Genomic DNA, 17,008 nt, shown 5'->3' on the forward strand with positions numbered 1-17,008 from the left:
TGTATGTGCGCATGGGGGGTTCACATTGTTGGGGTTAGCATTGCGGGAATAGCAATAGGTGGTCTGATAATCTTGTTACCCTATGGCAGTGAATGATAAAATCTATGAAAAAGAGCGAGTCTGGCTATTTTACACTGGGATGTGAGGAGGGGCAGATCAAGCTGCGCTTTTGATGCTGTGATACTGCTGCTGTGGGAATAGTCAGACAGAATGAATCTAGCAGCGCAGTTTTGAACAGATTTGAGGGTGTTGATTAAGTTAGTATGATGAGGGTCAAAAACAGTGCTAGTCTATTCAAATTTTCGGCATATGAGGGTCTTGTAAGCAAGTAACAGCGGGTGGGGCAAATGCCAGATTGCGACGAAAATAGCCCAACAGACGGTTAGCCGAATTGATAATGTTGTTTACATGACGTGTCCAAGTTAAAACATTAAAAATATGGATACCTAAGTATTTGTAGGAGTCAGTAGGAGCAACAAGGTTTTCGGTAATAAAATAATATGGAACTACGTAGTTACGGCGGAGGTGAAATAATAGCAGGGAAGTCTTACTTATATTAAGTGCCATGAGCCACGTGTCACACCAAGTTAAGATCCTTTGTTAAGATCCTCTTGCAAGCTGGAGACATTATCAGGATTAGTTATTGGGCAATATATGACACAATCATCGGCGAAGAGGCAGATTTCAGAAGAGATGTTACAAGGAAGGTCGTTAATATAGATTAGGAAAAGAAGTCGACCAAGGACAGTTCTTTAGGGTACGCCTGAAAGGACGGAAGACATCGGCAATGAATGTGAGTTCGTGCAAACAAATTGTTAGCAGTTAGTTAGGAATGCCCTTATCCATGCTAATACTGATGGATGTTGGTTAAGATTTGAAAGCTTTAGTATTAAACATTCATGAGGGACCTTATCAAAAGCTTTTTCATAATCCGAAAACAAGACGTCAACAGGAATGTTCTGGTCAATAAAAGAATGCAAGTCATGTGTGAAAAGTGCGAACTGTGTGTGACAAGAACGTCCTTTGCGGACACCATGTTGATTAGGATGAAAGAAATTAACAGAGGATAAAAAATTAGCTATGCTAGAGTAACTAACATGTTCCATGATTTTGGAGCAGGTGCAAGTGATTGAAATTGGTCTATACAGTGGAACCCCGATTAAAGACTTTCTCGGTACCGCGAAAAAGTGTCGTAAAATGCGGGCGTCGTAGAATCCCAACATAAGTTATGTCTATAAAGATACTACTTATTTCACGCGACGGATTTACAAGAAACTTCAATGTAAACTAGTAACATACTCTACAGCGCTTGGAAACCCAAATTACCAAAAGAGTAAATGCGATAAGAATTAATGCTGCAGTACAGGTACCAATCATGCTTTATTCAAGCGAACCTTTACAGCATTCCACTTCACACTGCCGCGTTTCCTGCCAGCCGAAGCGAACTTTAAAAAAAGCCGGTAAGTCTCTTTTAGACCTTGTTTGATCTGTGTACCAAGAGTGTTCGCTTGAGCTGGGCAACATCCAAAAGGAGGTCCTCTGCGGTGTTGCGTGAACAGATGAAGTTACTGATGCCGTCTATGTGCTGTAGCACCTCGCTGAACGTGGTAGGCACAGGCACGGTAACTGTGGCGTCGTCGTTGTCCTCGACCGATGTCGCAGCGGTGCCAGCACTAGGCAAAGCCTCCTCGATGGCGTCGTCCAGCGACACCTCGCCACAGATCGCAACGTTGTCGTCAGCCTCCATGCACTCGGCGAAGGTCGTGGTGAGGTTTAAACCCTCAAAATCGTTGGCGGCGAAGCCTGCATCAGCCTCGAGCGACATTGAGGTTGTTGCGTCCCCAGCAGAGGAGGCAGTCTCTTGCTTAAAGCGACAGTGCTTGAACGAGTTAGTGATTGTGCTTCGCGACAGTGCGTCCCACAAACTGGCAATAAAATGAATGGCGTCGATAACAGTTATCTTTCTTTCCGACTCGGTGCGCTCCATAGCCGCCAGCCGACGCTGCACTAACCGCTTCCCATACCCTTGCTTGATGCACTTAATGATGCCGGCATCCAGCGGCTGCAGCCGGCTTCTGTAGTTGGGCAGAAAAAAAAAAAACTTTATGTTCCTCAGGCTCAGCGTATCGGGTGGGTGGCACTGTGCGTTGTCCACGAAAAGCAATATTTTCCTTGCCTTAGCAACCATTTTGTCATCCAGCTGCTGCAAAAAATTGCTGAAGAGCGAAGACGCCAACCACGCCTTTTTGTTGAAGTTCTAGCTGCACGGCAGCATCTTCAAGTTCTTAAAGCACCATGGCTTCGCAAACTTTCCAACAACGAGCACGGGCAGCCTCTCGGAACCATCCTCGTTAGCACAGAATAGTGCTGTCACACGCTCTTTACTGTGTTTGCAACCATGACAGCTGTTACCCTTAAACGCAAGGGTTTGCTCGGGCTGCATATGGTAAAAAGTATCGCTCTCATCGGCGTTGAAAACATCGCAGGGCTTGTATGCAGCAGTCATCTCCGGCAGTGATTCCATCCACTCGTTCACCGTCGAAACGTCCACGAAAGTGCTTTCTCCGCAGGAGCGGCTCTACACGATCCTGTTTTGTTTTTTAAAGCGATCCAGCCACCCACTTGATGCCTGAAATTCGTCGATGCCCAGACGCAATGCCACAAGGTCCGCCTTTTCTTTTAGAATGGCGCCGTCAACATTAATCGCAGAGCTCCGTGCTTGATCCAGCCACTTGACGAGAACTTTTTCTAACTTCTTATGCTGTCCTTCTTTTGCCGCTTTCCGCTTGAGCCCGAACTTGTTGGCATTCTGCAATATCACCACTTTGTTTGGCAGGATCGTCTCAAGCGAAGATTCGGGTATCTTAAGGTGCCAGGCAATGCTGACTTTCGTGGCTTCATGCCGCTTTTCCGCTTCCTTGATAATATTCAGCTTATCGCCGAGTGACAGAACTGTCCGCTTTCGGGACATCGTGCGTCGCGTTGCTCCACACAATTCAAAACTTCCGCTGAATGCTGGTCGCTAGTATTACGATGAAGAACACGTGTGATAAAACAGGCCTCTCTGCGCTACCTTGTCGGCGATCTGCTGCTGAGAAATTGGAAGGAGAGAAACGCTTCCCCAATGCGACGAGAGGCACCGCCGCTGAGAAGAGAGGGAGAAAGTGATTGTCTAGAAGAAAAGGTGCTATTTCAGCACAGCAAGCGTCGCGGGCAGCTGCTGGTAGGGGAGAGAGAAACAATCGATGAGACGATTCAGGGGAGAAAGCTGCGCTGGAGCGAACCAGTCGAGCGGTGTTAAGCGCTCCACATGGGGAGAGACAGAGCGAGGAAAGAGACCCGCAGCCCTTTTCTTTTGTCTGTCGTTCCGTCCCGCGGTTCGCAAGGTTCGTTGTATAACCTGGGTCAGGCGTAAAATTGCGTCGGATAACCGTGGTTTTTAATGCATTGCTTCTATGGGGATTTCGCCGAGACTGCGCTAATCCGTCGTAAAGCCCGGGTCGTCGCAATACCAGGGGACATATAACCAGGGTTCCACTGTAATTAGTTGGGGAAAGTTTGTTGCCTTTCTTAAATAGAGGAGTTACTTTACCGATTCGCCAGTCTTGTGGAGCATAACCGGTTGTTAGTGACTACTGAAATATGAGTGATAAGATTAAACTGCATATGTGTTTTGTGTTCTTTAATACTTAAGCGTTTATGCCATCAACACCAACTGATGATGAATTTTTTAGGGAGTCTATAATCTTAACGATACCACTGGGGTTAAAGATAATGTCTGGCATCTCAGGATACCTGTAAGCTGAGGCACCAGGAAGATTTTGAAGAGGTTCAAGGGTGAATACAGAGCAAAACGTATTATTTGATACATTAGTGACTGCGGAATCGGGTATAGGAAAGCCATCGGAGCCATAGATGTGTATATTGTTAAATTCAGTGGGATAAATACATTTCCAGTAGACCTTAGGGTTGTTTTGCAGCATGGAAGGTAATGAATTAGAGTAGAAGTTTCACTTTTCTTTTAATGCTAGTGTGTCGTAATTTTTAGCAGCGCAGTAGTATCTGTCCCAAGTGAATTGAGAATTGGTATGTTTAGCACATGGGAAGGGGTGTTTTTTGATATCATTTAGATACTTTAAGTTCATATTAAACCAAGGCGATTGCATTTGTTCACTCACTGTAATAGTAGGAATGTAAAATCCAATTGTTGCATCTCTGCTTAAAAAAGGAGCCAGTTCGATTCGGTTGAGTAGGACTGATATGTCGAGGCGAGATGGTCAAGAAGGCTGGTAATTCATTTATTAGGCTGGAGTAGTGGCCTCGGTCATAAAGTACAAGTTTTTTTAAAACTTTTTTTTTACTTTTGTGTAAATTACAGGAAAATGTGGTATGGGTAATAGTGTGGTCACTGAGGCTTTGCACATGTGCAACGACGGAGAAACTTTCGGGGTGCAAGGTTAAAATAAGGTTAAAATAAGGTCAAGAATGTTTGAGAAATGATCGGTGGTGCGTATTGGCTGGGTGATGAGCTGGGATAAACCGAAAGTCAGACACGTGTTGATGAGTTGGCAAGAAACGTTACTTTATGGTCACGTGGAAGTAAGGTCAGACCAGTCAGTCGCGGGAAAATTGAAATCACTGAAGGGCAGAATTGGAAAGTTTGGGTGTGTCTTAGCTAGCATGTTCAGAGAGTGACGAAAGTCATATACAATAGTTCCATTAGCATTCAGTGCGCAATAACGGACTCCAATGAGATTGCGTGGTAGTGATGTGTTGCAACATAGCCAAATAATTTTTAATGGGGATGATAAGTTGACTAGTGTACAGTGCAGTCGACGATTGGTAGCGATAATAACACGACCTCCACGGGAACTGTCGTTTCGGTCTTTACAAAATATGTCTAAATTTGTTAAAGAGGGACGTGCAATGAAAACTTTTTTTTCATTTATGGGAATAAACTGGTGAAATTTGGCATGCAGGTGTGATTTGTTACGCTGATGTAACAAATTAGTTTTCTGCTATTTATTATAGTTTTCAAGTTACAGCAATTGACAGCCTCTAATGGTCATTCCCAAATTAATTAATTACACATAAGTTTACCAAGATTTTCACATCCACATGTTCACAAAAGCCCATTCTGTGCAATAAAGCTATTGCTTTATTTTTTAAATGCCAAAATGAGCATAAATATGTTTTTTTAACTTTCCTATGCATATTGTCTAACGACTTTTGCAAAAATGAATTATAAATTTTTTATGAGCTCCAGTTAAAAATGGACAGCTGTACTGCACTCATCAAGGTTTCATCAATCTTTATTGAACTCATCAATCAAGTGCAAAAGACAGAATGATTTTGTCTTCATTCGTTGTGAAATGGCACTGGGATGACAGAAAGCAACTGCACAAAAAACGAAAGCTGAGAAAACGGAGCTCAAAGTTTCACTTGTTGTAAACATTTAAATCTTTCCTTTGAGCACCTAAAACCGGCCTGGGATGTAGTCTTTTGCTAATGAGGACACATTTTCTTTACATTTTGATGTAGTTTTTCGCTTTCCTGCAGCAGTTTAGTGCACCTTAGTTGCCTTTTTGATCAGCATGCATCCATTCGTCGTGCAGAGCTAGATGACAGCGCATTCAAAATGTCCGCTCTTGGCTCTCGTTGTGCAACCTGAATATTTCACGCGAAAACTTCTGCCCCGCCGATTTCGCATTGCCGTCACCACCGCTCACGGATGCGCCTTCCCCATCACTCGCGGTCGTGCCTTCACCATCGCTTGCGGTCGCACCTTCACCATCGCTCGCAGACGCGCCTTCACCATCGCTCGCAGACGTGCCTGCCCCATCGCTCACAGACGTGCCTTCCCCATTGCTTGTGGACGTGCCTTCACCATCGAGATCTCCCCCGGTCGCGCCTTCCCCATCGCTCGCCCCCGGTCGCACCCTCACCATCGCTCGCGGTCGGGCCTTCCCCATCGCTCGCGGTCACGCTTTCACCATCGCTTGTGGTCACACCTACACCATCGCTTGCGGTCGCACCTTCACCATCGCTCGCGGACGCACCTTCACTATCGCCAACGCGATTGTCAGCTCACCCTTGCACACTTTCACTTGCAAATAGAGAATACGGTGCACGGTGATGATGATGGAAAAAATGCGCCTGGAGTGTCTATTTAATTCTAACACATAAAACATCAGAACAGCTCACCGATTTATTTGACAGTATTTGCCTGATTTTAACACACCCCTAAATCAAACATCTGCCTGCTTAGAAATGACATTGAGGCTTCAAAACAAAGTACAGAAATTGATATAACGAACTTCACAACAACGTGGCAAACTTATTTTGAAAGGTCATTATAGCGAAAGCCCCAAAATTAACCATTTTACCCATCAACCCACGAGTTGATCAATTGTCATTGGTCATCAATTGTCCATGAGTTCAATTGTCACTGCATGAGCAATCCACCAAAACACCACTGTTGGCTGTCAGCCTGTGCTGCTGCTATTTTGCATAGATTCCACCACCGCGCACCACTGAAGCATGCTCGAAAGTGACGCTGACGCTGAGATAGCCACCAACAGAGAGGAACCTCCAAGTCACCTCCAAAGTGCACGGTTTCTTCGTTTGTTTTTCACATTCCTTGCCACTGACACCACAGCCGTGTCGCTTGAGGGTGGGGACACCTGAACTATTTCAAAGCGCAAACGACCAGAAAGTGCGACCACATGGCATCAAGCACAGAGGTTAGGTTACATTTCTATGCACGCATAACTGGTACGGCCGCAGAAAGAAATGCTAAAGAAAGAGGCGTGGACAGAAAGAAGGGATGAACACGACATCCCTTTTCTGCACCTTGTCATCTGCTTTTCTACTGTTCCGGCTGCCGTCAAAGTCAAAGAGTTTATTCAGACAATGTATGGTACAGTTGCCTAGGGCGCAGACCAAAAGGCAAGTGGTTGCCTGACAAGGAGTCTGCACCCTTCTTGGTCCCATTCGAGAGCACAAGACATTCAGCGCATAAAATAAACACTAAACGAAATGGAAATACAGAGTGGTTCATAACATTGAAACGGGAGTTATTTCATATTGAACATTTATGTACAATTGGGAAAAATGCTGTAACAAACAACAGAAAAAACAAAAGGAGTGGTCATTCCTGCAGTGACAATAGATACATAGTGATGTTATTTTTGAAAGCTTTGAATGATTTACTTTATTGAATAATGTTTACAGCAGGATGGTGATCGTTTAAAAATCTGGAAATTCTGTAGCTAAGTTTCTGGGTGCCGTAGTTCGTACATATTTTTTCCTTATTGTAACATATGTGCCGGGTGTTGTAGGTGTGTGTTTTCGTTAGATACTGTTGAAAAAAAGCCGTAGGATCGGAATGCATTTGTAGGTAACTAGCTAACGCTATCTTTTTGTTTATAACATTCCACAGTGTAAGCAGTTGATGTTTTCTAAGCAGTGGGGCAGTGTGGCTAAGGTATGGTGCATTATCAATTTGGCGAAAAAATTTCTTTTGTAATAAATATATGTTTTCTATGCTTGTTTTAGGTGCTGTGCCCCAGACAAGAAGACAATAGTGGAAACGCGAATGTACCAGTGTGTAGTATAGTTGTTTCTTTAGCCAGATAGGCAAAAGGTTCTTTAAGGTAAAGGATACAGGAAAATCAAAGAATCTCTAGATTTAGTAAAATTTGTAGCATTGAGGCATTGCTAATATGACACCGAAACTGCAAAAAGATCATTATTTTGAAACCTTCAGTGCCAGTGCCAGTGCACAATTGGACAAGGACGAGAAGAGAAGGACTACACGAATACCGATGTTCGTGTTGTCCTTCTCTTCTTGTCTGTGTTCAATGGTGCACTGGAGCGATGTTTCATAATGCCAATCGCAACTAACTAGCCCAGCTGTCCATACTTAGCAATATACTTTCTAGTACATTCGGCCCTGTCTCCCCTCCTCCTATGTGTGCAAGCCCTTCCTCGACCCTTGTAAAAAAACCGGCGTTCGTGTTGTCCTTCTCTTCTCATCCGTGTGCAATTGTGTGCTGGAATGATGTTTCATAATGCCAACCACAACCAACTAGCCTAGTTGTCCATACTTAGCAATATACTTTCTAGTACATTGGGCCCTGTCTTCCCTCCTCTTGTGTGTGCAAACCCTTCCTCGACCCTTGTCAACCGGCGTTCGTGTTGTCCTTCTTTTCTTGTCCGTGTTCAATTGTGCGCTGGAACGATGTTTCATAATGCCTTCGGTATTCTGAAGTTCGTAGTACTGAAATATTTTACCATTGAACTTTAGGCAGTCAGCAGGGGATTTCTAAAAACTTCATTATACTGAAAAATTTTTTATCCTGAAAAGTTTGTTAATGTGGTGTTCATAGTAACGAGCTTTCACTGTGCAAGTCTGGTGTGCACTGCATTTTCTGGCGAGAAAAATGGGCAAGGGTCTACTATGTGTTGCACATTAGCGGCCGGTATCCTAAAGGTGACTTCACTGCAATACAATCATGTTATGTGGTAAAATATATGAATGCCGTGAACACAAAGTTTTGGTTTTATATGCGACTGCATGTGCAGGCATGCATTAGAATCAAGTAAATACTATAGTCAGACATTGTGAGCTACCGTTACTGCATGCACCATTATTGCTTAAAAATCTTCCTAGGGCAGGTCAAAAATAGGCATTTTTGACAGGAGAGGGATGTGTCTTAATGCGTTCACTGTACCCTTATAAGCTCCACCAGGACAGACACTGCCACTAAAAGGGTCACTAGTGACTGGGGCCACAATATTGGTCAGGCCACATACACGCTGACTGATCAAGTTCAAATTATCTGGCAAACGCCCATTCTAGGATTGAAATAACAAAAGTGTGGGCCAATAAAAATGCATGAACACTGGCCGGGACCTCTGGTCGGAACCTCTGGTCAGAACCAAATGAACTAGAGCCAAATTTATGGAAATCAGCTGTATTAATAATGTTACCAGTTTAAGAGCACAAACAAAGCATTAGGAAAATATTTGTTTTTTGCACACCCAGCACACTTTAGAGAGTACAAATGATAACAGTTTAGCAGGTGAAGTTTGACTCTGAGTGATATTGCCTGGTCCACTATGTAACTGCTCATTTTATGCCTATACTATGGCTGCGAGGATAACATTTATCAAAATTCTATGTTTGAGTAAGCACATTTGATGATTATGAAATATTTAAACAATCTGGAGAGTATTCGTATTTACAAAAGCGTTCGATTGAAACATTTGCACACATGCAAAAGCATCTGTTGTCTCGTGCATTCAGGCCACATTAAAGATACCCTGGTGGTCAAAATTAATCCGGAGTCCCTCACTACGGTGTGCCTCATAATCGAATCGGGGTTTCGGCATGTAAAACCTTAGAATTCAAATCAAGATTTGCACACTGCTACTATCTTCTTTGCAATCAGCTAGCGCAAGGCAGGGTTAATTGGAGACCATTCGGAAAGGTGTTCCTCCTGCAGTGGGCATAAGAAATAGGCTGGCGAGGAGGATGGTAGTGACTGTCTTTCTGCTGCGGCTTTTGCACTGCACACTATGCAGCAGCAACCGAGCTCTGTGACACTGATACTTTTGGCATGGCAAACTGCAAAGGAACTGTGCCAAGCAAGCAACATCATCAAAGCACGCGCATCACTGGCAGAACCGACAGTGCCTCTCTTGTGGCAGCACCTTGAGGAGACACAGTAAGGTACCCACTCAGCCCTTCCACTGGCCACAGCAGGTGTCGCTGCAAAGTTTTCACCAATGTACGTCCCTATTGCAGAATCACATTCACATCAGTCAGGCCCACTCACCGTCTTGAAGTACGACTCGGAAGCAATGTCGGCCTTGTTGAGTGTCTTGAGCAGGAACATGGGCCACGAGGAGGCATTCATGCGAAAGCCCAGTGGCGGCTGCAGCATTCCCCCGACGCGCTCGCAGTGCCCAATGGGCTTCACCTCCTGTGCCATGAGAGGGCGCATCACAGGCTCAGACTGGGTGCGAAAAACTTGTCGGAAATGACAGCAACACAAAAAAAATTCGCAGTTCTGCCCGGAAGGCAAAGCACCGATTGCTATAACAAATTAGCAGATAGCGGTACGAAGTAAGGATAGTAGCTTTATTGTCCATATAAACTTGTAAACATTCACTTAGTAACTAAATTAACAATGATAAAATGTGTAAGCGTGATTCAACGAGGAGGTAGAAAGAGAGACATACAGAGAGTCTTTGTGTGTCTGCTCCTTTCTACATTCTTGTTCAGTCGCGCTTATACATTCTATCATGGATTCAAACCAACTAGCCCGTCAACGCGTCTTAACTAAATTAACCAGCACGGTGTCATGTGCGCACAGGTAAACATGAATACATCTCACTGGATGAGTGCGGAAACTTGCAGTGAGAATTCTGGAGTTAGGAATCGCGGCAGCAGCCGTGAGCCAATTGACCTCCATGAATCTGTCACTTCAACGTGAATGAAACACCGAAAGCAGAGCGCATAGGAAGCTACCAGCACTACGTGCACTCTGCAAACATATCAGATCGCTTTGAAGATGAGGCCCTTGCGGGCGCGCACTTTGGCCACATCACAGATCGCTTTTAAGACACATGAGCGCCAGCAACGCACCCCTACGGCGCACGCCAAAGGCACCTACTATGGCGTCCGTGGTTCACGTGGCCAATGCCGTAGTAGACGCCGTGGTTGTCTCCACTCTGTATGAAGTGGCGGGCGAGGAGGACGTCGAGACACCCTAGCAGCCGCCGAAGAAGAACGCCCCTCCTTCCTCACCTGACCTTCCTGCCTCGCGCGCCACAAGAGAGGGCACGCATCCGGGCCACGTTCCTCATTCGCACATGCAAGATTGAACTGCGTTTGCCGGCTCACCCTCACACGCTTTCACTCATTTACGGAACCTCACATCGACGGCAGAAGTGCGCCTCGAGTGTCCATATAATCGCTATCGCAATAAAACAGACCAACAAGTCAGCGGGGCAGGCACTTGCCACGCATCAAATGCATGCTTTTCAAACAAGTTGCTCTAGCAATTCGTCTCAATTTTCCTTTTCTTTTTGTGCGTAGTAATTTGTATCTGCTATAAGGCATTGCCAACTCGCCCAAGTAACACTGCACTCCACTCTGCTGGACTTGAGAGAATTGTGATACGCTGACCCAATCTGTCAAGAACATGCACTAAACACTATTGCAGAGGTGACAATCCTGGATAATTTGACATGCCCACATCTCACGAGTGGTCCAGGAGGACTGACTCGTCCCAATTCAGAATTTTACTTATTTATTTACACAATACTGCAGGCCAGTAATTTGGCCCTGGCAGGAGGGGCTACAAAGGACACATACAATGTAACGAAGATCAACAACAACAAAAATCAATAGAACACAAAGACCGTAGAAATGTTCAACCATCGAAGTTTACAATATGAGACTCGAGCACCTTCATAAACTCGGCAGATTCAAAAATCTGTCGGGGCAAAGAATTCCATTCAGACATTGTTTCGGGGAAAAAAAGTGTTCTAGCGAAAATTGGTGATAAAGAATATTCATGGCTGTGTTTAGTTATCCTGGTAGTAAAAGGTTTTAGGCAATTGGGAAGTATTAATTTAGTTTTCCCTGCAAGACAATTGTGAAGAAATCTAAGACAATTAATTTTCCAGCAAGCCTCGAGAGTCGGTACATTGTACTTCTGCATTAATAAGGATGGCGAATTGTGCCTTCTGTATCTATCAAAAAATACATCTTATTGCCTTTCTTTGGACTCTTTCGAGTTGCATAACATCATTCTTATAATGGAGATCTCAAACCTCAGCAGCATACTCTAGTTTTGACCAAATACACGTATTGCAAGGTAACGTCTTGGTTCTAACTGGAGCGTGTTTAAGTTTTCTTTTAAGGAACCACAGCTTCCGCAAGGCTGATGAAGAAATGTCCAATATATGCTCTGACCAAGCAAGCTTATTTGTTAGAGTCACGCCTAAGAACTTATATTGGGAAACTTCTAATACAGGCTGGTTATGGAGCTGCTAAGAAAAATAACTAGGACATTTTTTTTTGTGACACGTAAAAGTACAGTTTTGTCAGAATTCAGCGCCATACCCCAACGCATACACCAATCATTGATTGCCAAGAGTTTTTTGCAACAAGAAATGATCATTTGTGGGTGAAATTTTCTTAAAAAAAGCACAATCATCAGCAAACATTTTTATGGATACACCATGAGACACTACGTTCACCAAATCATTGACATAAAGAAGAAACAGTAGCGGACTTCAAACACTTCCCCGTGGAACGCCCGAGGTAATAGACAGCGCACGAGATGGACAATGATCAATTTCCACAAACTGCCTTCTATCGGCTAGGTATGAGGCAATCCACTGAATAATGTACAAAGGTAACCCTATACACTTTAATTTATACAATAATTTTCCATGAGGCACTGTATCGAAGGCTTTCGACAAGTCTAAAAACAGAATGTCAGCTTGACCGGACTGGTCAAGTACACTCGATATCTCGTGTACCGTCGAAATAAGCTGTGTGGTTGTAGATAGACCCTTTCGAATATCGTGCTGATGGGGAGACAAAATATTGTTTTTAGAAATGAATTCCTGAATGAAACTCACGACTGTGTGTTCCAAAAGCTTGCAACAACTACTAGTAACAGAAACAGGACGGTAATTGTAGGCGGTCACCGGCTTTATGGACAGACACCGCACGGGCTGTACGCCAGTCAGCTGGTTCGACACCAGAAGTTATTGAAAAGTTAAACATTATGGTAAGAAAATTTGAGATTGTTGAGCGTAACACCTTAAAATGCATTTGACAGTCCATCAGGGCCAGGGGATTTCTTATTATCTAGCTCCAATAGCATGGCAACAACCCCCTCACTACTTATATCCAGCTCATTTTCTAATACAGGAGAAACATTCGGCAGGTTATATTCATCACGTGCTGAAAAAACAGATTGAAAGTACTGATTAAACGTCTCTGCAATAAAAGTTGGGTCATCCAGAATTTTATCAACAACTTTGAGTTCCTTAATCTCTTTTTTACTTTGACTGAAGTAGCGCCAGAAATTTCTAGGATAAGTTTTAATGAAGTCGGCAATAGTGTTGATAAAAAAGTTTCTAGCTTGTTTTACTTTACGTTGCAGATCATGCTTTAGCTCCATAAATTGTGGTCTGCTTTAGCTCCATAAATTGTGGCATGAATGTTTTGTGCTTCTTTCTCAGGCACTTAATTTTTCTTTTGGTTTGTATTATCTCCTGACTAACCAGGGATTTCTTACAGTGCTTTTGAAGTCTTTTTGACGGTATGAAATGTTGAATGCAGAACTTAACTGCGGAATAAAACTGTTGCCACAAACTTTCAACGTTGTTGGTGCTAACGACACGATGCTCTTCTAAATAATCGATTACTGCTATGTCATCGGCTCTATTACAGTCTTTTACTGTGGCTGGAGGGATTTTTTTCCTTTTGCATCTCCGTATATCTAGTCCAACAGAAATATGGTCAGAAATTCCAGGTTCAACCTGCACTGTTCCCGAGCTAAATTTTTCAGAAATAAATAGGAGATCTAGAATTGCATTTCCACGGGTGTAAGCTCTAAAAATCTGATCAAGATTAAAAGTAAGCATTAGATCAATTAGAGCGGCAGCCACTACAGAATATCTTTACTGCATGCCCCAATTCTGGCCACGATACAATAACACCTTGATGTAACAAAATTCAAGAGAATGCAAGCAATTGTTTGTTATTTAAACTCATTGTTATAGTGAAAGCCTGAAAAATGTACCTTATTACAGTCACCGACTAATTTTCTTCACATGAAAGGGCTGCAAAAATGTCCAAATAATTGACCTGTCTGAAGAAATCCAGTTCAAATAAGAAGAAGAAGAAGAAGAAACTTTATTAAAGAATAGTCCGGCAGTTCTTGCTGTGGTGGCCTCAGGTGACGGCTTGAACTCCTTGGACTCGAGCGGCATCTTCGGCTTGCCGGATGGCCCAGAACTGGTCTGCCAGCTCTGAACTTTTGATAGCCGCCTCCCAGCGGCGGCGACACCTACGGAGAAGGTCCCCGGCAGCCACCGCATCCAGAGCGGCGTCGGGAAGAAGCGAGCTCGAGCCTTCTACTCTGGCAATGGCCGCGATTATGGACGCGTCGCGAATGGAGCTGGTTTGATTACCGTTGTTGCCGGCACATTCCCAGAGCATGTGTCGCAGCGTTGCTCTCTGTCCGCATGTTTTATACGCGTCTGTTGGATATAAACGTGGATAGCAGTGGTGTAAGATAGCGGGGCTAGGGTAGGTTTGTGTCTGGAGCAAGCGTAAAGTTACGGCCTCATTCCTGTTCAATTTATCGTGTGGTGGCGGGAATGTGCGTCTTTCGAGTCTGTAGTGTTGAGTGCGGTCTCTGAAAGTGGTTAGGCGATCGCCCCACACCCAGTGTGCTTCTTGTTGCTGTGTTTCTGTTGTAGTGTCCCGATCCGGCAGATATATTTTTTTAAACCAGCGCAGCAGGAAATGTTTTTGCAGGCTTTTGTTCAATGCTTCAGTCTACTAGAAATTCTGGCCAGTAGAGTCCATGGAGGCAACTCGTGTCAACTTCCTCACAATACTTTGAAGCATAAATGTCACATGTGACCTTGAATGTTTGCACTCAGTTCTGAAAATTCATTTCAGTTCCATTCCTTTTTTACACCCTTTACCCTTTCAGGGTCAATGACATAAATACACGGCGCCACGAACTAAGTCCAAAATGGTTGATGTATATTTATGGCACCGTCTGTATGTTAAAAAAGCGTGCCAATTTCCAAACTCTTTATTCTTTTTTTGTCCTGTGCTGCCTTTATGTGGGAATACAGGTAATTTTTTCCCCGCGTCTCCCTCTCTTAGTTTACGTTGTATCGTTTGTTTTAGCGCTAGTTTGCTCCCGCGCGTCTATATAGTACCACTCAAGCATTGGCGCGCGCGGGCGGATGGCAGTTTGGGCTTTGTTCCGTGGGCAGTTTCTGCTTCTTGCACTTGCAAAACTGATGGCTATCTCGTTACTAATTGCTCAAAGGGTGATTGCTTATTTCTCGCTCATTTAGTGCTCACGGGGGTGCACATGGGAACGATACCGCCATGCATACGTTTCCATTGCTTTTTTTTTTATGCAAAAGGTTTACTGGCCACGAACTTGTGATTTCGCCGTGGTCATGCTCCGAGGAGGCACATAACATCACACTGCGTTTCTAGTCACACCGTATTCCTCATCGTTACGTTCGCCTCCGCTCGCTTCGCCAGCTGCATCGCATGCCTGGTAACATGTCGGAGGACTGAAAAGGAGAGCTCGCGTGCACCGCAACCACAGTTGAGGCGGCAGTATGGACGGTGACAATTCTGATAAGCAGGAGGAGGCCTGGAATAGACACCGGAACGAGATGAAGAGGAAATGAATCGCCCAGGAAACAGACGAACAGCGCGCCGCAACATAGCTAGACAGCCAGACTAACCTGGACTTCCAATCAAGATGAACCAAGGCTAACCATGCTATGCCTTAGCTTTCGCTACGTATATCCTGGCATAGCCGAGCTAAACCACTGCCAATTTTTTTTTTGAGACTCGCGAAAACTAATTGCCTCTGGTTGACGATAAAATGAAGATCAGCGGAAGTTTGTCACATGTTTTGCTTTTTTGACGGGCACACAACCGCAGAGTTTTCTTGATAGCGCGCACCTATGCACTTCGATTATGCTATGGATGTACATAATAGTGTAAGAGCAGGAACATTTGAGTCTTGCAAAATATTCTTGTGTGCACATTTTCAAAGCCTTGAACTATAACAATGCGTCAAATTTTCAATTATCATAAGTTTATTTCCTTTTTTACTGTTATTATTAATGAATGAAGAGTACATATATACAAACACAAAATAGTTTTTTCTTACTTGATGGTCACCCTAGAAAAATTGTGGTAAACTTTTTTCGAAATAAGTCCCTAAGAAGAATTGGAATCTGCAATGAGAACAATCGACCCTGGGCGGTCACATACGGCGAAAAAAATGGACCCTCAAAGGGTTAACAGGCAGAGGGAAACACATTTCCCGCCATTTTCACCCGGCTGCAGAGTTCAAGGAAAGCACGGGTCTTCTGGCCATTACCACTAAGGCCCACTGCGAACTTGCACCCCAGCCTTGGCAGTTGGGCCCACGGTACGCATACTTAGACAAACCCAGTAGAGTTTCTGCATACTTTTTTTTTTCCAAAGGAAGGAATGCACCAGTGGCAAGCTTTTGTGTCGACCACGCAAGCAGACCATCGCCGCCCACTACTATCAACTCGGTGCCAAGGAAACGCCAAGGGTGCTGCTAGGCCTAACCAACTTTGAAGCGATGCCGTAGCATACGGCACTTCAAAAACGACTGCAAGCGAACACAAAATGCACTATTCTGAGAACGCTACGTTACTCATTGCATCAATTGACGATTTGAAAAAATGCTGTTGCGCACGTGCGAACACTGTTAGAACATGGTAGTCTCTTGATAATTTTAACGTACTGCCACTCTTTAAGCTCTCCTGCTGCCGTGTGACCTCCTTGCCTCCTCCTCGCCTCTTGCGCATCCTCTCTGCAGGAACCAGTTTTGCGCCCATTTTTCTGCATGACGATTGGTCTGTCTGCCATTGCCCTTGGAAACATGCGGATCTCGCATTTTGCTTGCGTTTTTTTTTTTTTCATTGGCACCATTTTTCTCTTTAGCTTTGCTGGCTCAGCGCAGCAAACGTTGCACGCTGCATTTCCTACCATGCTGCGCTAGTGCTATGCACTGATGTAGCGCATATAAGTGCTGCAACAAGCTTGAAAATGGTTATCCAGTTTTAATGTGCAAGCATTCTTTGCCGAGTACCCAGCCTCGTCACATGAAAAGTGTGATGTCTTGCATTTGCACAAGAATGCCTAATCTGCAAAGCTAAGACATTTAATCGT

At 44.2% G+C, this 17,008-nt stretch overlaps 1 protein-coding gene across 8 annotated transcripts in view; it reads right to left on the reverse strand.

The window, feature by feature from the left end:
* LOC142584599 (polycomb protein SCMH1-like) overlaps positions 1-17,008 on the reverse strand; it is a 378,417-nt gene that overhangs the window by 160,146 nt on the left and 201,263 nt on the right. For all 8 annotated transcript variants that reach the window (XM_075694723.1, XM_075694729.1, XM_075694726.1 and 5 more), the window contains one exon: positions 9,843-9,989. In XM_075694723.1, coding sequence (XP_075550838.1) covers positions 9,843-9,989 — 147 coding nt within the window. The remainder of the gene's footprint in view (positions 1-9,842; positions 9,990-17,008) is intronic.

This window comes from Dermacentor variabilis, chromosome 6 (assembly GCF_050947875.1).
Source record: "Dermacentor variabilis isolate Ectoservices chromosome 6, ASM5094787v1, whole genome shotgun sequence".
In the NCBI taxonomy this organism is placed as follows: domain Eukaryota; kingdom Metazoa; phylum Arthropoda; class Arachnida; order Ixodida; family Ixodidae; genus Dermacentor; species Dermacentor variabilis.